The sequence below is a fragment of the Boleophthalmus pectinirostris genome, unplaced genomic scaffold (genome assembly GCF_026225935.1).
Source record: "Boleophthalmus pectinirostris isolate CB_2022bp ecotype Guang Dong unplaced genomic scaffold, ASM2622593v1 HiC_scaffold_2, whole genome shotgun sequence".
In the NCBI taxonomy this organism is placed as follows: domain Eukaryota; kingdom Metazoa; phylum Chordata; class Actinopteri; order Gobiiformes; family Gobiidae; genus Boleophthalmus; species Boleophthalmus pectinirostris.
The window spans coordinates 22466949-22488228 of record NW_026571152.1 but is presented as its reverse complement, the minus strand read 5'-3'; the positions used below and the strand labels follow the sequence as shown (position 1 = coordinate 22488228).

General features: G+C 38.4%; 2 protein-coding genes across 2 annotated transcripts; both read left to right on the top strand.

Moving 5' to 3' along the window:
* The first annotated feature begins 7386 nt into the window (after positions 1-7386).
* On the top strand, positions 7387-15522 carry LOC110169364 (FYVE, RhoGEF and PH domain-containing protein 6-like). Its single transcript, XM_055155306.1, is given in 20 exon segments — positions 7387-7526; positions 7845-7908; positions 8599-8629; positions 10824-10975; positions 12078-12234; positions 12326-12413; positions 12856-12906; positions 12986-13044; positions 13132-13203; positions 13280-13348; positions 13434-13517; positions 13610-13689; positions 13876-13978; positions 14297-14434; positions 14507-14612; positions 14697-14785; positions 14856-14984; positions 15058-15154; positions 15157-15190; positions 15272-15522. Coding segments are annotated over 19 exon segments (1599 nt in total). The 5' UTR covers positions 7387-7526; positions 7845-7891; the 3' UTR covers positions 15315-15522.
* Positions 15523-15674: 152 nt separating this feature from the next.
* On the top strand, positions 15675-20686 carry nr2c1 (nuclear receptor subfamily 2, group C, member 1). The gene is made up of 14 exons (XM_020935073.2): positions 15675-16071; positions 16915-17038; positions 17111-17341; positions 17494-17572; positions 17650-17829; positions 17900-18047; positions 18163-18259; positions 18344-18525; positions 18797-18950; positions 19060-19181; positions 19275-19417; positions 19524-19661; positions 19741-19846; positions 19981-20686. Exons 2-14 carry the CDS (start codon positions 16967-16969, stop codon positions 20150-20152), a joined length of 1824 nt encoding a protein of 607 aa, XP_020790732.1. The 5' UTR covers positions 15675-16071; positions 16915-16966; the 3' UTR covers positions 20153-20686.
* Positions 20687-21280: the final 594 nt, after the last annotated feature.

Sequence of the window (21280 nt, the reverse complement as noted above, 5' to 3'; positions counted from 1 at the left end):
ATATTTATCTAGTTTTGTTAACTTTGGCTGGTTTTTATGCCACTAAATGAACCAGCTGAACCAGTTTGCAAGAGTTTTTACATGACTTGCCCCCTCCTCTCTTCTCCACAGCCTACCCCATCTATTATTATGTCTGTCTGGTGTGGACCTGTCTCATAGTGGCTGGATTGGATTTCACTGTGTTGTTTCAGACTAAATGCATGTGATTTTTTAACCTTGTGGAGGTAGCCTGGTACTGTATGGCAGCTTTACACTAAGCTGCCATTGGGTTAGGATCAGAGCAGATTTAAATGCTTGAACTTGCTTTAGGACGGCGACAAAAAAATAGAGATATAAATAACCGTGTCATATTATCTAGACGTTTTAATGAAAAAAAAAAAATCAATCAGTCAATTAAAAAAAATTAAAATAAAAAATAAGCAATTGGCCTGATTTGTTATTGAAACTTTCATTTAGGTTTTGCAATAGTTCTACCTAACCTTTCTACTTGTAATTGTCTGTTGAGAAAGCTGAATAAAAACAGGACAGCAAATTATCTAGTTTGCCGTGCAGAGCGTGACACACCTCTTATAGTTCTTCAAAGCTATATGTAGTATTTGCAATAGATGACAATGTAGAGTTATTTCAATTTCAAAAGGGTCTCATTTGTTTATTTTTTTCAATTTCAGGTTATCATAAGCCACCTCTGGCTCCAAAACCTAAAGTTGTCCCATCTCCAAAGTTGGGCTTGTCCCCGGCGTCTCAAAGAAAAGAGGGCCTCTCACTGGCAACTTCTGCCCCACCTCATAAACCAAAACCACTTCTAGCTCCCAAGCCCGTTCTTCCTAAAGTTACTGGATCTCCAATCCCAAATAAAAAGCAGACAACTGGACCAGACAGCGCAGTGGGCCTGTTAAACTCTCAAAATGGACATAAGCAAGAAAACAAAAGGCCAAACTGGGATTATATCATACCTATTTGTTTGTGCAACAATGCAAATTGCAGATGCATCAAAAATGAAAGATTTTCCAAATTAGAAAAGGACTTGATAACACAAAACAAAAGTAAAACTGAAACTGAACACAGAAAAGTGGTGAGTGACAATAACGTGGACAATGATGAATCAAAAACTCCCATATTAAAAAACACTACTCAAAATGATTCAATGGGGAATAATTCAAATGGGAACATCATCAAAAATCACAAACCTGTCTACAGTCCCACCCTGACTAATCGCTCATCTGTTCCTCCTAAAGTCCAGCAGGAGGCTAAAACTAACGTCATTTCTCAAACTACACATGGACTTGCACAGAAAGAAGACAAAATTTCTAGTTCATCCAGTGCTCTCCCAAACTCAGCACCCACTAGGAAACCCGCCCCTGTCCCTGTACCTCGGAAACCCCGGGTGCAGGAGCAGGAAAAGGTGGAGGGAGGCATAGGGAACCAGGAAGTAACTGTGTCATCAGAGGTGAAGCACTGCCCATCCGTATCTGTCAATACACCTTTGGCTCATTTAAATGCCCCAGGTCTCATCCGCAAACCAGCATACGCCCCCCCAGCTCCTCCACACAAAAGGACATTTCTCTCAAATTTTGGCAGCGAGGATGTAGATGAGGAGGACTTGGACTGGGATGTTCAGGAGATGTCAGTTGATAAAAGTGACGATGAATTTGAAGGAGACAGCACTGAAGAGCCAATCTATAACTCTGCAGATAGCCCTATTAGCTCACCAATCCAACCAAAAGAAGTTGTGATAAAATTACCACCACAGAAACCACTAAGGCGGAACAGTCCAATGACAAGAAGTAAGGAGTTGTTTGAGGACGAAGACAAAAAGATGTCTGGACAAAAGGAGATTCAATCTTTGCAGGATACTAAAGAAGTCTTCATGAGGCAGCTGCCATTGCCACCAAATAACGAGACGGCCGCAAATCCCACGGCAGCAATAAAAGCACGATCTTCAAGTCTTGGCAAGGCCAAGTCGTTTTCCAGCACTGATGCATCTCGCCCTCAGAAACACAGAAAGAACTCGTTTAAAAAGTTCCTGGACTCTAACCTGAAGAGGTTTATGGGGAAAGGAGGCCAGGTGCATGATAGCAGCTCTGAAGATGAAATTGTGCAGGAATACAAGGGGGAGCGTAAGTTTTCCTGTCCACTTATTGAAAAACTCCCAAATCCAACTGAGCAGCAGGATTACTATGAAGACATAGATGACAATGTTTATGAGCCTATAGACGACTATGTCAACGTCAACGTGGGAGAGAAAGAAACATCAGCATGGGAGGATGAAGTATGGCCAAGCCCAACATCTAACGAGGATGATGAAGATGGTCTGTATGAGGCATACATTAAACTGGAGAAGAACATCCCACCACTACAAGAACAGTATGACTATCCCAGGTAAAATGTACTTAAAAATGGGATTATGGAAATAATTTATATATAGCACTGTGGCATGGTAAACTCTTCAAAAAAGAATTAAAAATGAGATTATTCTCATAGCTATGTCATTATTTTTCATGAAAAAATATAGAAATTTGAGGAACACTAAATACTAAAATACTAAATTTGGTGATACATTATCATTGTCATGGGCTACTATATCAGTATATTGCCAAGAGTGACTGCACTACAATTTTGTTGCTTATTTAGTGGAAGGAAACTTGTTTCTGCAATAAGCTTAACATATTCACTGTTGTGATTATCAAAATAGATGCATTTCATATTAATTTTTGCTTAAGTGGTTTAACAAAGAAATATTGTTGCTAAAATGTATTTGGTTGTTAAAAAACTGCAACACATCATAGAGTATCATGTGCGAGATATCGATTATCACATGTATCACCATATCGTGATAATATCATATGGCGAGTCATATATCGTATGGAATTGTGAGGGACCCTGTGATTCCCAGCCCTTATTGTAAGAGATGGAAAATACCAGAGAATGCACCAAGCTGTTATGACAAACATGCCATGTGTCTATTAATGCCCAGACAATGACAGAGCATGTGCTTCTTGGATCATATTGCTGTCAGAGCAGTTTAACTCCTAGTGCACATTGACCCAGTAATTAAGTTATTTCTCTTATCTTGCCATGACAGAGCACAGTTGGTCATTAAGACATAAAATTATATATTTTTGCATTGCCAGCCACTGTGGCACTAGAATCGCCAGTAAACTTTAGTCAAAAGAACACTGCAAAAATGCAGCTTCAAAACAAAGTATTTCATGCTCATGTGCTACCCCATGATAATTTTTTTCTTCTAACTCCCATCTTAAATGACTAAAGTTATGTGTTGTTCAGTATGACCAGTGTTGACGGCTGTAAATAGGATTACATTTGTGTAATTATGCGCTGTGACTTGTACAGGTTACAGATTACACTGTTTGGACGTTATGCTTTATGTGCTTAGGTTTATGTGTATGTATATGTGTATATCGCTCCCGCATAGGCCAACATTATGTTTGTGCCAACCAGCTGACTAAATAAAATGCAATTGGATTGTTAGAACAGCCTTAGCTTCAGTCCATAAGAAAGGGGCACTGCGCTTAAAGCAGTGCTTCTCAATTATTTTCTGTCATGCCCCCCCTAGGACGAATAAAACATCTCGCGCCCCCCGCGTGACTATAGATAGTATCATTTGTCTATAAAATTGTTATAAGTACACCTCTGCATAACACTGCCACCTTATATGATGCCAACAACGCTCGCTGGTTTACTGAAGTAGCAGTCACAAGCGGGATGATTGTCGGCAATATTCGGCACGTTTTCGCTGAAAAATCTCAAGCGGCTTATCAGAGTGATCGGGGTGTAATGTATTTAAGTGACGCCTTAATTTATTGGGCTTCATGCTGTCCGCTGCCAACATTTTTAGACACAGTAAGCACACCGGTCTTTCCTCGTCTCCCACCGTAGTCACAGTGAAGCCGAGCGCTACATACGCTTCGTCATATTTCCTCGTCTTAGCTTTCGGGAGATTTTCGTTTGTCTCTTTATCTCCGTCTCTCTCCACCTGTCTTCTCATCCCTGTTAAATATTTTTTTCATGGTGTCACTTGAGGGTCTGCTACACTTCGTGTCTACACTTCATACTCAAACTCTGTGCTGTGTGCAAAGCACGCATGCTCAGTGCAAACAAAACTCCTACACCACCGAGCGAATGCTCCCTGCGCACACTCTGCCAATGAGAGCGCCACTGCCCCCTAATGTAGTGGAAGTGCAATTGCACTTTATTCTAAAGGCCAGTTCAGACCAAAGCGTCAAAGCGTCCACTTTTTTATGTAAAGTCTATGTGGACGCGCGACTAGAGCGTCCTGCGTTTTTGCGGCGCGTTTTTCGGCGTCAGCGCGGCGCGAATCTGGCGTCAGCGCGGCGCGTCTTCAGCGTTTTGGCGTCAGCGGCCAAGACGCGCGTCCAAAGCGTCAGCGTCAAGAAGTTGAAAACTTTTCGCGTCAGACGCGCCGCGTCAACCAATCAGGGACGAGTATCCAGAGACGCAGCGACGTTATTATCAGGAAGAAAGACCCGAGAACCAGAACGAGAACCACAAACACGAGCGGAGAATAAATATATACACCACAATCACCGAGCTGATCGCGAGGAATACACCAGGACCGGACCAGGACCAAACCAGGACTAGACCGGGACTAAAACAAGGACTAGACCGAGACTAAACAAGGACTAGACCGGGACTAGACCGTGATTAGACCGGGACTAGACCGGGACTAGACCGTGATTAGACCAGGACCAGACCGTGATTAGACCAGGACTAGACCGGGACTGATCCAGTGTCATTAGCGGAGTAGAAATATATATACGCCCCAGTCGTCGACCCGATCTCCTCCGTTGATGTTTTATGTCATAAAAACACTCTCAGTCTGGTCTGATATTGTTTCGGGAAAAGAGCGGGACCGGGGTCTTGTTTCCAGGGCAACGGATGCGCGTCGAGTATTTTTGTCCCGTTCGTCCACGGCGTCAAAGACGCGCGTCGGGGGGCGTCTAAACTCAAATGCAAAGGCTCCAAATAGAGGCGTCAAGGCGTTTTTTTGACGCTTTGGTGTGAACGGCCCTTAAGACAGTAAAAAACATCTAAATAAAAAAATAAAAAAGCATGTTCCCCGAGGTCAAACGCGCCCCCCTTGACGGAGCCTCGCGCCCCCCCAGGGGGGCGCGCCCCACTATTTGAGAAGCACTGGCTTAAAGAGACTACACAGCTCATAGATTTGAAGGGAAACAATTATGTCTAAAACTAAATCATTTTATGTATTTTTTTATTATTTCACTTTACTAATGTAGAGCAGTGCACTGTAATTGCATTTAGAGGTATTTTTATTAGTGGGGAAAATTATTACTATATTTATATTGACCACAAAATATCTTATCAGCCACCATTTGAACACAACACATTTTGGTGATCTCTAGTTAAAAGCTGCAGTTGTATTCACCACAGCCAAATGATTGATTATTGAGCCCTGTCCTTCTTTGTTACAGGGAGTTGCCATTGCCATTGTATGATAAGTACTTCTCCAGACAGTTGTGGCATGTTAGATATGTTATTGTTACACACAATTAGGGATGGGACAGTAAACAGTAATACGGTTTACCGTGATAATCGCCAACAAAGATAATCACCATTGTATCACCAACATGTGTAGAAAAAAGCTACTTATCCATCATGATGTCTGCTAGATCAAAGTATAATTATATAAAAGTTGTATAAACATAGAACTTATGGATAACATTAAAATTATAAACATATCCATATTATAACATATCCATAACATTTTTGAACTGTCAGCAACTAATAATTATTGTGATATAATCGTTTTGACCATGATAATTGTGACACCAAATTTCAGTATCATCCCATGCCTACACACAATTATTTTTTGTAAGTTATGCCTAGTAAACCTATTCAGGAGGTTTTATTTAGAGCCCGACCGATATATCGGCTGGCCGATATTATCGGCTAATATGGGCACCTGGAGACATATCGGCTATCGGCCGATATACTTGCTGATATGGGCCGATATTTCACGTGGGCATGTTATACCTCCTTATAAATCTTAGACTCTCTACATTATGTTCATTTAATCCAATTTACAGACAGATAAATGTCCTAATATGTGGCTCCGCATCAGTATTTATCTGCGGTGTAATTTGTCTGTGTCCGTACTGTCCCTGAACACACCACCAGAGTGACGTCACTTCACTCGCGTGTGTTTGTTTACACCCGCAGCCGTGCGCAACATTGAGATTATATTCTTTTTCGGACAATCGGTTTGAGTCTGGATTAAAAGGACATTTATTAGTGCAGACTTGTGATGTGAGGAGGAGCCTGTGTGAGCGGTGAGTGTTGGAAATACATCGACTTTGAAGCTAGTTTAGGTTTTGTTAGCGGTTAGCTGCTGTAGCTCCCACACATAAACAGGCTGTTTTCTATTGGTCTATTGTAAAGTGACTACATTGGCCGTATATTTGTTACTGGACCTGCATTGATATGTAAATGAGCTGTGAATAGACGTGTGAATGATCCACATTTATGCATATAATTAACTACCGCTTTGCGCAGCATTTACGGCTAAAGGCTAATAGCGATAGTTTACTAGCTAGGAGTTATGGGTCGGTCGCGATCGAAGCGGCTCTTAGAGCGAACAACGGGAGCCTGCTTCTTATTGGGAGCCGTGTTTTCTCTTTTTTCTCACTTTTTCTCTTCATGCCGCTTGTAGACCCGTAGTTTGACAGCAGCAGCGGCTGAAAACGAAACTTTCAGAAATCTGCGTGTGCATAGGATAAAAAAAAGTGCATATTTGGCTGCAGTTCAGCACAAAATGAATAAACCAGGACTAATCTTGGGCTCGAGTGCAGGAGAAAGATAGAAACCGAGTCCCGACACTCAGTCCTGGTTCAGTTCTGGTTTAGTCCTGCTTGCAACAAAACAATCTCAAGAGTCGCTTGGGAGCCGAAAGAGCCAGCTGCTTTAGTGAGCTGAGCCAAAAGAGCCGGTTCTCCAAAAAAAAAAAAAAAAAACTGGAATCCCCATCACTAGTAGTTAGAATGTGATGCAAAAATGCCATTAGGCCAATCTACTGTATGTAAATATGATGTAAAGAGTCAAAATAACAATAAATGTTGCCTAAATAAACCCAATTTAGAATTCACTAGAGCCAAACCTAAGTTTTTTAATCAATTCAAGATTTACAGTGAATTTTTACATCACTAAATATATCGGTGATTATATCGGCTATCGGCAGCTCCAACTCCCATTATATCGGTTTCATATCGGCCACAACAAAATCCATATCGGTCGGGCTCTAGTTTTATTAAATATCTTGTAGGGATGGCACAGTAATCACCATCAAATCACCAGTTTGTTCACTGTCATTTTATTTTAACAGAGCTTCTTACCAGGTGGACACTGCTGAGGAAAGACCGTCAGATGAAGACATAATGGACAACACAACTGATGAAGAGGAGGATGATGATTTTGATACAAGCTCAGTCTCCAGTAAAGGGGAAGAGCCTGAACAAATAGTGGAGAGCGCGGTGAGGGCTTTTATATTTGACATTAGTCCCAACTCCCAAGATATGGCTAAATACATTTACCTAAGCTAACACACAGGGCTGTACACTGCAAGGTCTTACTGATAACAGTTTGTACACAGAGGCCTATAGGGAAGAAGTATACATCATTTTTGACACATTCTTTGCTCATTTTATTTGACCTCAACAGCTGCTGCAGACAAAGGAAACATTACATTAATAAAACTGTGAAAGCCTTATTATCTGGGGGTACTTTCAGTTTTGTGTTCATCTATCAACATGAGATTTTGCAGTAATTGTATGTGCTTCTCTGTGTTTCAGACTTTGATAAGGAAAAAAGCAAGATAAAACACATTGCCACAGAAATAATGGCTTCGGAGAATGTGTAAGAAGTGCTTAAAATTATTTTTTTTTCTACAATATTGTACATATCTAAACTTGTATACCAGAATGTTATAGGGTTCTATTAAAACAATATAGACCTCTTCCAAGACTTTGACTAGTCCAATCTCGCAGTGGTAATAATGTAATGATTCTCTGAATAGAATTGAAAGGTTTGACATAGTTCTTTTCTGAGGCAAGTGCTCATTCAGTCATTAGTGTCAACCCTTTATCCTTTATGTTTCAAAATGGTACAAAATAATAAGGCTCAAAAGTAATTAACGTGATTAGGGATGCACAAATCCTATACTGGTATGACCTCAGAAAGTCTCAGAATGTTTGAACTTTTTTATACAAAGTTGTTCTGTTCTTATTTTTGTTTCAAGGAAATAAATGCTGTTTTTAGTCTCTGCTCTTGTATCGGTCAGTATCGGATGTCAGCAGATACCTAAAGCTATATTATTGGAATTGGTATCGGAACTGAAAAGGCTGGATCGGTGCATCCATAATCTCGATCTCCCCCTAAATTAATCATTTTGTTCAACGTTACATTACTGACATAACTGTTTTTGTGTTTTGATTTTTTTCCAGGGATTTTAAAACCCAAACTGAATAATACTTAATATTTAGACCATCAGCACTTATTCTAATGAGATAAAAGGTATAATTTATGTTTTGTATTTTTTCCTCACAGGTTTGTCGATGTCCTCAAGCTACTTCATGTTGTAAGTATTACACAAACATCTCATACAACATACAGAGGAGTTAGACTTTGTATATTGTGTCTGCTGCTCAAAACCCACATTCTCCGTATGCATTTAATTAGGCTGTCCACTGAGGCACACCCCATAAGAGGGGATAAAACTGGTACATAAAGCTGAGGTCTAGTCCACATGGTTTACAATCTGTATGGTTTTCCACAGTTTTCTTTGCAATTGTAGTCTGTGGAATTACATGTAACTGGGAAACATGATCAAACATAAACTAAAAATAACACGTAAGATTAATCATCAGACTTACTATAAACAGTTCCAGGAATCTTATCAGGTTTAAAGTGTGACTCAATATTTTAGTGTTCATTCTCCTTTTAAACAAAAAGACAATTGTTCAACATTTGAGAAGAGAACCTCCTTAATTCATTCTGGGGACTCAAGGCTCCCTGATGCTCCTTTCAATATACTAAACATAAAAATCCTCCTTACGAAATATTTTTTGGGGAGTGATAGCAATACACCACCGTAATACACCACCGTACCTCCTTGATATTTTCCAAGCCTAAAAAAATATGTTTTAAAACTGTTAGAAATTTGAGTAACAGTGTTGTATGTTGTAGGGTTGTAACAGTAACCAAAATATTGATTGATAGCATTTATATAGCGCCTTTCAAGATACCCAAAGCGCTTTACAGTTCATTATTCAGTCACTCCACACTCAGTGGTGGTAAGCTACTACTGTAGCCACAGCTGCCCTGGGGCAGACTGACTGATACTGTATTGTTAGAAGTCTCATAATAATATCATGGGCCATCACAATATATTGAATTGCAAGTCTCTTTGCTTAAATGAATAGTTATGGTGCAGCAGTAGCTAAAAAAACAAAGGGAACTTCATAGACCATGATCCTTTGCTCTGTTTCAGTGCAGACTACATGAAGAAATAACTGTTATAAGCACTTTTAAATCTTAATTCTTTGGATTATGACAAAACCAAAAGGCATTTTAAAAGAAAAAAGGAACATATTGATAATTTTATTAGCCTCCAAAAATTATCACAGTAAATATCGAATCGTTAGATGCATATCGTGAAAATATTGTACCAAGAAATTTGGATATCCTTACATCCCAGCGGCACTTCGAACATATTTACTAAAACGGGATCTTGACCCTTTAGCCTTTAGTCTATTTCATCAAACCACTTACTAAAGCAGCTGATTGACACACATCAGCATTTATTTATGCTTTCATTTCAACTTGTTTTTCCTGCTTAGTCCTTCAGTTTTAGCACAGACCGCACTCCAGATGTAGATGTGGTTGTGTAGGAGGAGATCACACGTTAAAACCACAAGAACAGTTTTGTGGCTGGCGCTCACTTTACATGGCACTTTAATTATCCCCAGTTTCCATTATCTGGCAAAAAGTCACTACATCATCACAAACTGGCAGAAAACAGGTCCCCTCTGGCCTTGTTTTGCGCTGATTCAAAGTATCCATATATTTACTGTGAAGTTTGTTTATGAGTCGTCGGCTATTAAAGGTCTTATCTTACACAAAATCAACTCTTATGAGCTTTAAGCCATGTTAAAATGTAGTTACCTCCTCAAAAACATACCTGGAGCTGCATTTTGTTTCATTCACACATGTTTGACTAACCCTTTATTATTAGTCTGCCCACAGCTCCAAAGCTCGCAATGCTCTGTTCCACCTTGTGATGTCATAAATCGGTCATTTTCAAGTTAACATCTACCTTTCACGTTTTGTACAGAAGAAATTGGCAATTCAAGAGCTGAAATTATCCAAATGATTCTAGAGACAGTATATAGAGTTTAAAAACAGTGGAGCACTTCATATATTTCCACATGACAACATAAGAGTTTTTTCTATTTGAGAGAATAACTCTTTATTTGCAGGGTTTGTGTGTTAAACATGTATGAATGAAACTAAACACAACTCCAAGTATGTTTTTGATGAGCAAAAACATTAAAACATAGATCAGAAAATAGCATAATTTGACAGTGTTGGGAAGTGACTAAATTACATGTACCAGAGAGCCATATTCAGTATGCCAATACTAATTTTCAGTAACTGTATTTCTGTACAGTTACTCTTTCTTTTGGTGGTAAGTCACTGCAGCTGTGTATGAGTAAAGTTGAGCTTAAATGTTGAGAACAGCACCTATAACCTGTATTAATATTGTTATGCAGGACTTTCGCAATGCTGTGCACGCTGCGTCCCGTCAAAGTGGAAAACCTGTGATTGAAGATCGGATGTTGGACCAGATCTTGTACTACCTCCCACAGCTCTATGGACTAAATGAAGAACTGCTGAATGAGCTGCAGCAAAGAGTAGCTACCTGGTAATTACGAAACCACATTTAACACCTAACCCAACATAAAATAAAAAATTGTATATTATATATAAAATAATAAATTATATATTGTGACCATCTTCCCATTTTTCATACATTCATAAACCATGTGTGTCTTGCTAAAGCGCACAAGAGCATCAAATCTACTACTGCGATAAGGGGATTATATTTAATAATAACACCACAGTACAAATGCTAATCCATTTACAAAGAAAAACTGTTAAAGCAACTTTTTCTGGTAGAGGGACTGCCGCATTCATTCTTAATGTGAACAGAGTCATCTCTCCACAGATCTGACCATTAATTTGTCCTGTTTGTGTCCATGGATATTGCTCTGTAAAATACTGTACTGTGGATACAATTACTTAAATTACTCAAATGAATAATCATACCTAAGTTTGAAGGACAGTTGCATGATTTTTAGAATACATGTGACTTGATGCGATAATGCTGCATTATTACTAAACTTCCTTTTTTGGCTTTTAAAAATGGGAAGCACTGTGTTCCAAAATAATACCATTCACAAAGCATTGTTATTTAAATCTTTGACTGATGTGGCTCATTTAAGTTTAAACGTGACTTTTCTGAGATGACTTAATGCTGTCACTGGGAGATAATCACGGCATAATTCCTCTTACGACATAGACTGATTAGTCAGGGTTCCCACAATAATGGAAATCCTGGAAAAGTCATGGAAATTGAAAATTTAATTTTCCAGGCTTTGAAAAGTCATGGAATTTTAGTATCTCTTTCACACAACTACAGCGTTCTGTTAAGGTCTCATTGGGCTATTATGATTATTTCCTAAAGTATGTGCCTTTTGTTTAAAATGCACAGTATTTTGAATGCTAAAAAAACTATAATACCAAACCATAAGGTGAGTGGAAAGGGTTAACTTTTCATATTTAGCCCTAAAAGTATGCTAAATTCTACACATGTAGGGCACTGAAAGGTCATGGAAAATTCACTTTAGGTCATGAAAAAGTCATGGAAAAATTTTGAAATTTTGTCTGTGAAAAAGAGTGGGAATCCTGATGAGTGCAAAAGATTTCATTAAAAGTTTAATACTAAATTGCTCTTCTTTGTGCAGGGAAGAGAACTCAAAGGTGGCAGATATCTTTGTAAAGAAAGGCGCTTTTCTGAAGATGTACTCCAACTACATCCGTGAGTTTGACAAGAATGTGGCTCTACTGGATGAGCAGACAAAGAAGAACCCGGTATTTGGTGCAGTCGTTCGGGAATTTGAGGTGAAGAGACTCACTGAACCTGTTTGTGTCATGCAGTTCAAATAGTTTCACTGTTGTTCCCGGAAATGAATCCAATGTGGTACTTTTACAGGCAAGTCCACGTTGTGCCAACTTGGCTTTGAAACATTATCTCCTCAAGCCTGTTCAAAGAATACCACAATATCAGCTGCTGCTTACCGGTAAATTTATGTTTCACTTTTATCTTCTAATTCAATGCAATAATGTTTTGGTAAGAATTAATCATTTTATTTGTAGTAATTGTCACAAAGAAACACCATAGGCATTATAACCTGGCTGCTCTTCATATCCATAAAAATTGTTCCATACTGCCCTCTGCTGTCTGAAAAGTGAATTAGACTTGGTGTTAAAATGTATCTTCAACTTCTTGTATAATAGGATTTAAACGTTTTAGGATTTAAAATACGACTTATTGTAAGTCTTACAGTTGCGCGGCTGGCAAATCAGTCTCAAAATCAAAGGAATGTCCCCACGTCATAGTTAATTATATTACATAACCAAACTCAAACTGTTCTAGTAATACTGTGCTATAGGTTACTTAGTAGCAGCTGATATTCCCGATGTGCAGATGCTTATCATTGCTGGTTTGTACTTGACTTTTAGACTATCTCAAAAACCTGTCAGAAGACTCTGCTGATTATAAAGACACACAAGGTACTATTCTGATAAAATCCTAAGAAAAACAATATCTGCTAAATCTTAACTGTAATCTTGAACTTAATGTATCCAACAGAGGCACTTGTTATAGTGAAAGAAGTCGCCAACCATGCCAATGACATCATGAAGCAAGGGGTATGTTGGCTGATAAATAATGGAATATAAATGATTTAAATACACATAAATACACATCTATGTTGATCTGATCATATTTCTCTCTAGGATATCTTTCAGAAGTTGATTCAGGTCCAGTGCAGACTCACTGGCAATCATGAGATTGTTCAACCAGGCAGGGTAAGAGTAGTAGGTTATGCTTTATATATCGCGTAACATATAAGATACATGACCATTTTTTCTTTTCTTTTTTTAGGTTTTTCTGAAAGAAGGTGTAGTCAATAAACTTTCCAGGAAAACAATGCAGCCCAGAATGATTTTTCTGGTACAGTAAACTATAATATTCAAAAAATTTACTTTTTGGTGCTTTACAAAAAAATAAATTGTTCTCTTTGTTGTATTGTTTTTAGTTTAATGACATGCTGCTGTACACCACTCCTGTCCAGTCAGGCCAGTTTAAAGTCAAACATAAGCTGTCTCTGGCTGAAATGAAGGTGACAGTTTCTCTTATTATCTGTTCTCTTATTAACTACTGCTATTGTATATTTTTTAATAGTGCCAATAGTGACAGTGTAAATACTTGCAGGTCAAAAAACCAACCCAAGAAGCTTTCCAAAATGAGTTCATTATTGAGAGTGTGGAGCGCTCCTTTATCTGTTCGGCCAGGTAAGCCCGTATATGTGTATATACAGTCTATGGTTTAAACAGGGCTTCAGTAAACAAAGTAATTGATTTTGCATTATGACATTATACAGAGTTTAAGTTTCATAGCAGATTTTTGTTTTACCTCATTATATACATCAGGGTAGGTTGTTTTTCAGTCATAAGTTACATTCTTTGTTCTTACTGCAGCTCAGCCTCAGAAAGAGAAAAATGGCTTGAGGCGATTTCTACAGCAATAAGCGACTTTACAAAGAAAAAGACCACTTTTGTTCCAAGCAATACTCTTGACAAGGTTTGTTGATTTGTTGGTCTTCAGGTCCCCCCCAGTTTTTATATTGCTGTTCTATATATCACTTAAAACACACACATGTACATTTACATTTGAACTACTTACTTACTAAATTACACTCTTCATTGTTTAACCATAAAATACAGAAGTTCATTATGAAATACATTTATTCCTTTTCTAAATAAATGTCAAAATTGTAGTGCTTCCGCAATTTCAAAATTGTAACAGCAGCTCATGATTTTGATACTATTTCATACATCAATATTTTGGTATTTTGTCACACCTTAACTAATAAACTATTTCTGGTTTAATGGTTAACAGAAGGACAGCGAAATTGGTGCTACTCTTGGGTCAACAGCTCCTATATGGATCCCAGACCCAAGAGCTACAATGTGCATGATCTGTACGTGCGAGTTTACTTTAACATGGCGGCGACATCACTGCCGCGCATGTGGAAAGGTGAGGTAAAAATACGTTTAAACACTATGTACAAGAAAATGACATTCATTTCTATTTTCTGTGTCATTTTAGGTGGTATGTCAGTCTTGTTCCAACAATAAATACCACCTTAAATACCTAAAAGACCAGTGGGCACGAGTGTGTGACCAGTGTTTTGTCGTGCTTCAGAAACAAGAAAGTAAGGATACATATATTATACACGCCTCACATAAGTACTATAGACTCATGGCTGTGATTTGAACACTGTTAATATAATCCCCAGATGAAAGCGCCATATCGTGTACAGTGAGCAACAAACCTACTTTTGCTTTTAACCGTAAACACAAGAAAATCCCTGCTCATCTTAAAGAGGTAAGAGTTCTCTCCTTATCTGCCTCAAATGACGTCATCGTGCCTTATCAAATCTTTCTGCATGTTTCAGGTGTCTGCCAATACAATCAATTCTACCATGAGTGGATATTTAGAGAGGATTAAGCCTAACAAAAAGCAGGGAAAGAGAATGTGGTTTGTCATCAAAGAAATGGTTCTGTACACATACGCTGCCAGTGAGGTGAATGCTTAGACACTCAATATTGCTGATAACTTTTTCTGTTTACACCTAACATTGATTTCTTCTCATTCAGGATGTTGCTGCCTTGAAAAGTCAACCGCTGTTGGGATTTACTGTGAAGTCGGACTCAAAGTTACAATTTAGACTCCTCCACAATGCTAAACTTTTTTACATTTTAAAGCTGATGATGAGCAAACAGCAGAGAGGTAAACTGACATTGTTAACTGTTAAAACATTCAATTAGATTTGTAATTTCTATTAATAATAGTAATTATTATTTTTAACAGGTGGATTGAGGCCATGAAAAAGGCCTCTGTGCTGGAAGCTTGATGCTGTTGTATTTCTACCTCCGAATGCTTTTATAATGTGCATACCCTGTGCTATTTTAAACACTTCTATGAAAGTGGTTGTATTAATTATGAGCAAGTGTTGTATTAATTTGTGCAAATGGAACTATTTGCAAATTAAGTAATAATTAATTTGCAAATATTGGTTTATCACTATTATTTTCATAATGAAGCAGCTTTCACAAGATTGATCTACATTGTTGGTTCTTATTTTAAATATTATTCACTTTACTAGTGTTGAGAAATATTGAGAGTTGAGAATATAGAGTTGAGTCAAACACATTTTGTTGCACAAAAACTGTATTGCACTCAAACTACAATAATGGCTACCATAATATTTTGTGAACATGTTTCTGTAACTGTGTAAATGTAATCGAACTGCGTTTAATAAACGTGAACTTTATTATTAACGTTTTATAATGAAAGAAATGTTTCCTCCAACTTTGACATATGACGCATGCGCAATAGTATGTTTTTCGTCTAAAAGGTCACGAACTCTGACCCTCCTAGTAACAGCACTTACAGTTAAATTAATACTTTTAGAGGGTAAATTAACATATTATATTATAGCACTTTTAGCGGAGAGGATAATAATTAATACGGATACGCGCAAACCTCGTTGGAGACATTTCGAGCCAGTAACACAGGAAGAGAGGGCGTGTTTTGAAGCTGTTCTAGGGAGAGCTGCTGCTAGCTAAAGGCTAACTTAGCTCGTTAGCACTCTCGGAGCTTCTCACGTGGTAATGTTTATTGAATATTTAATCCTAGTTATGGTAAATGCAGTTTAGGTTTAATGTACACCCGGGTACTTCAGTGACACCATTTGTAACTAAGATGTGAATAATGCGTAAGCATCGCGTATTGGTGCTAACAAACTGAAGCAGGTTAGCTGGTTGTTAGCATCTAGCTATGACAGTACTGCTACAATTTGGACTACATATGTTATAAAATAGACGCCAGACGTGGCCATACATTCCAGCTACAGTTACGCGATTAATAACACCTCTGGCACGTTATATTGCTAGTCAGTGTTGTTATTTGTAGATGAAATGTAGCGATTTCCGTCCTGTCTTCGCAGCCGAAGTTCCGCCCGCAATACAACATCACGGGCCTTAACCCTAGCATGCTTTAACCCTTCAATGTTGACCTTTCACCCACAGGAAAAGAAATACCTTATCCTTCCGTATCGATTTTAAATAGTTTCCCGTCAACAGTTTGTTTTGGTTTATGTAAAAGCTATTTTGATCATTCTTTGTTTGTTATTTCTCTTATTTAGACGTACATTACGAACAGTAGTACAGATTCAGACTAGCCACATGAGTTAGCCCAGGAGGCCACAAGTGAAACAAATGATAAAATACATGCTGTGTTTTCCAATATCACAGTCGTGTTATTTACTTTTAATAAAGCTCTTATATGTGTCTACATATGTCTGAGCTGTATGATTTAATTCTAGGCTCAGTTTTATTATTATTTTGTATAGAATAACAACAGCTGTTACCTCACAACAAATTTTATTTGATCAAGCAGATCATGGAATATAGGAATCATAATCTTTGATACTATGTATAATTTGTGTTTAGGTACTCATGGGTTGTTGTTGAAGAGAACAGTGGGGGCGGATGTAATATCACAATGGATGGACAAACTCAAAGAATTCAGCTTGTGTCAGCAGATGGCAACATGGCTTTGGGTCACAGAATTCAGGTAGGGACACACATTTGCACTCAAGATGTGTTTTTTTATCAGTATAACTTTACATAATTCATTTTACAATAGATTGTGACTGATCAGCAAACAGGGCAAAAGATACAGATTGTCACTGCCCTGGAACCGCCTTCTCCTGGGAAACAGCAGTTTATCCTTGCAAATGCAGACTATTCATCCAGTGGAAAGGTCTTATTGAAACAGGAAGGGTCACCTAACAAGGTCATCCTCGCTGCCCCAGACAGCTCCGGGGTTAACCAGCTGTTGTTTGCTTCTCCTGATTTGGCTGGACAGCAAATTCAGGTATTGCTTGCCATCAGTCATTTATGCCTTTTCAGAAAGTTTTGATAACTTATTTTGCATGAAATCCCATGACTGGAACATAAACGTGTTGCAGTCAGTGTGAGGTTAGTTTTGAATGCCCTCATTTTTTATTTTTTTTTCTTGTTTTTCAGTTTGTAACAGATGGGTCAGATCAGTCCCTTATCAAGCCTGTTGTTGAGTACTGCGTTGTTTGTGGGGACAAGGCATCAGGTAAACTTTTACTTTCTTCTTTTACTATTAATTTTTTGTATGTGACACAGGTGTGACTCTGTTTTTCTTCCTTTTAGGGCGCCATTATGGAGCAGTCAGTTGTGAGGGCTGTAAGGGATTTTTCAAACGCAGCATTAGAAAGAACTTGGTGTATACGTGTCGGGGTTCTGGCGAATGTGCCATCAACAAGCTCCATCGAAATCGCTGCCAGTATTGTCGGCTGCAGCGATGCATTGCTCTGGGCATGAAACAGGACTGTAAGAGACTGCCCTGAACAACTGTTCTTTTGATGCTCATAATGTTAGTAAATTGTTTCATTTTTTTTAGCCGTGCAGTGTGAGAGAAAACCTGTTGAAGTCACTCGTGAGAAATCAATGAACTGTGCAGCCTCCACTGAGAAGATCTACATCCGCAAAAATCTGTTTAGTCCACTGGCTGCCACTCCAACTTTTACTTCTGACAAAGAAACTGCGAGGTACTGCATAATAAGTGTTCTAAATTGCAATACAATAATAATACTGTAAAAAAACAGATCTACTTTTTAAATTGAATTTAGTATAATATTCAAATAGCAGATGCTCTAATGACAGGTCTGCAAGTTTGTTGGAGTCCAGCATGTTACTCAACATCCAACATCCATTCCCAAAACTGGAAAACACCATTTTGATTCCTACATCTCCAGACAAGGTAAATCAAATATAGTACTTTCATAAATTGATCAATTATTAATGCTACATGCTAAATTTAATTCTAACTAATAATTTCAACAAGGATGACCCATCACAAGGAGACCTAGGTACTCTGGCAAATGTTGTGACGTCTCTGGCCCACCTCGATAAGACACGAGAGGAGAGTGAAAGTGGCAACGATTTGCTTGGAGTGGAGACACTCAGCAATGGTGATAGTTCAATCACGGAACTTCAAGAAGACCACAATACAAGTGACATCACACGGTAAGGAATAATCAAGAAAGGGTTTTGTTTGCGAAAGTACAGATATTATGCGAGGCAAGGAAGTGTTTGTCATAAGGAAATCACATTACATATAATTTCCTGTTTGGGCCATGTGGTTTCTGACTCAGCTGGCCTAATTCAATTCTTCCTGGCTGATCAAAATGTACCATCTTGTTTATAGATGTTCTTCTATAAATAGAGATCTAAATTATGAGAGAGAGCTGAGATAATATAGAAAATGCATATTATGTTTATTTTCTGTATTTGTCAGAGCGTTTGATACCCTGGCTAAAGTCCTTCATCCTAATGAGAGATCAGCAGCAGACACTTTGGAGGCGGCAATGCAGTTAATGGCAGGAGATCAGTCTGGCCCTGTTCTGGAGCTGAATGGGCCTCTTCTGTCTGACAGCCACATCCCCTTTAAAGTAAATATAATTTTACTACATAGTTATGACTACATAAACATTCACTTTTGAGAAGTTAGATACCTACATACATATTAGATGAATCATGTTTTCTTTCATGTTTTGACAGCTCATGATGCCTTTGCCTGTGCCAGAGTACCTCAATGTCAACTACATATGCGAGTCTGCCTCACGGCTTCTTTTCCTTTCTATGCACTGGGCTCGTTCCATACCTGCATTTCAGGCTCTAAGGTAAGTTTTAATAACAACTATGTGGTTGGTAATTATCATTTTCATGACCTACCTGCTTTATTAAAATTACTCATACCCTGTCTTTTATTGTAGTGGTCAAGAAAATGACATCAACTTGATGAAAGCCTGTTGGAATGAGCTGTTTGCCCTCGGCTTGGCACAGTGCTCCAATGTAATGAACGTTGGTACCATCCTAAGTGCCATTATTAACCATCTTCAGACAAGCTTACAGGAAGGTACATCTTCTGGTCCTGCTGATGACACGCGGTTTAGATTTAATATTTGCTCTTACATTTTGACCTGCTACTAATGTCATCCTGTTGTTAAATTTACTACCTACAGACAAACTGTCCCCTGAACGAGTCAAAGTCGTAATGGAGCACATCTGGAGGATGCAGGAGTTTTGTAACAGCATGTCTAAGCTGTCACCTGACTCTTATGAATACGCCTACCTGAAAGCCATTGTTCTTTTTAGTCCTGGTACGTTCACATATTTAGACATGTATACATCATATTTGGATTACATCATCGAAACTGATGGATTGTTTTCTTCTACCAGACCACCCAGGGATAGACAACATTTCACAAATACAGTTCTTTCAAGAGCAGGCCTACACAGAACTACAGGACTATGTCACCAGGACCTACCCTGAAGACTGCTATCGGTAAACAACCTCCATAACTGCACTATGAGCATATGGCCTGTGTTTAATATAGCAGAGATGATGTCTGGTTTGCTGTACTTGCTGTTGCTTGCATGTTTTAATTTTATGTCTCATTTCTTCCTGGCTGCTTCCAGGTTATCCAAGCTGTTGCTGCGTCTCCCGGCCCTGCGGCTGATCAGTGCATCTGTCACTGAGGAGCTGTTCTTTGCTGGACTCATCGGAAACGTTCAGATTGACAGCATCATCCCATATATCCTCAAAATGGAGTCCACTGATTATAACAGCCAAACTGTTTCTGGCCTCTGAACTGCACAGTTTGACACTGATTTAATGATCTGATGAAAACTCAAAAGGACCCTTGTGACTGGTCAATGTCAACTTTTATTTTATTTAAATCTTGATGAGGATCTGGCTCCTGGATGTCTCCGTAACAAACTTTTGACATTTGGAGAGTAACAGTTGAGGGTATAGACTTTTTAATGGTAGTATAGTGTTTTATTACTCGTCTCCTCTCAGTATTTCCTTTTGGCACATCTCACATGAGAACTGAAGGACCTGTTTCATGCCATTTTCATTTGTCATAATGTGAACTGATTTGTGTACCTAATATTCTTAAAGGTTTAACCTTTATTTTCTAAGTGCTTGCTGATCCAAAGGATTACATTTGCTTCTATTGTTAAATATTTTACAGAATATGAATATTAAAAAAAAGAAAAAATCTGTACATAATTGTGTACATAGTAACAAGAAAGGCTACTGTGGCCTCTTGTATTATGCTTTCTGGACTATTCATGTGAAAATGATTTTAGAATAAAGTACTTAAATGGCATGTCATGCAGATTTACTGTGCCTCCTCCACATTTTGTATTTCTGCTCGAGGCCAAATCTTGAGAGCAATTTTTCTCAGTTTGTTCAACATTCCATTCCTAACAAAGACATACTTAGATGTGTTTTCTTTGAATAATTCAGCCTTGAACTAACGTGTCTAAAACTAATTAACTATCATCTGTTGCTGTAAGATGAACACATCTTACTACTTGGAAGTTGGCACCTTTTCCTACAATCCCTTTCTCTGAACTTGTCCACGTTTCTAATAACCACAGACTCTTTTGTGTTTCTTTTGAATTAATAATGCAAAATCTGTATCCTCCCACTTGTGTCAAGTGACGTAGAGGGGAGTAAGAAGCCGCTGCAGTGTGCTTGGCGCGTTATTGACCGGTAAATTTTTCATTAGCTTCTTGCAAACATGACAGAGATGGACCGAGCAGGGGGGATTTCTATGGCTACAGTTGATGAATATGTCCTGCAAATTAAAAGCCTTGCTAAAGTATGCATTAAAACTTGATGAACAATATTGTCTGCTGCTGTGTTGCAAGTTGTCATTGTCAAGTATAGTCTCCGTGCTATCTCCTCTGCCCTATCGAATCACCACAT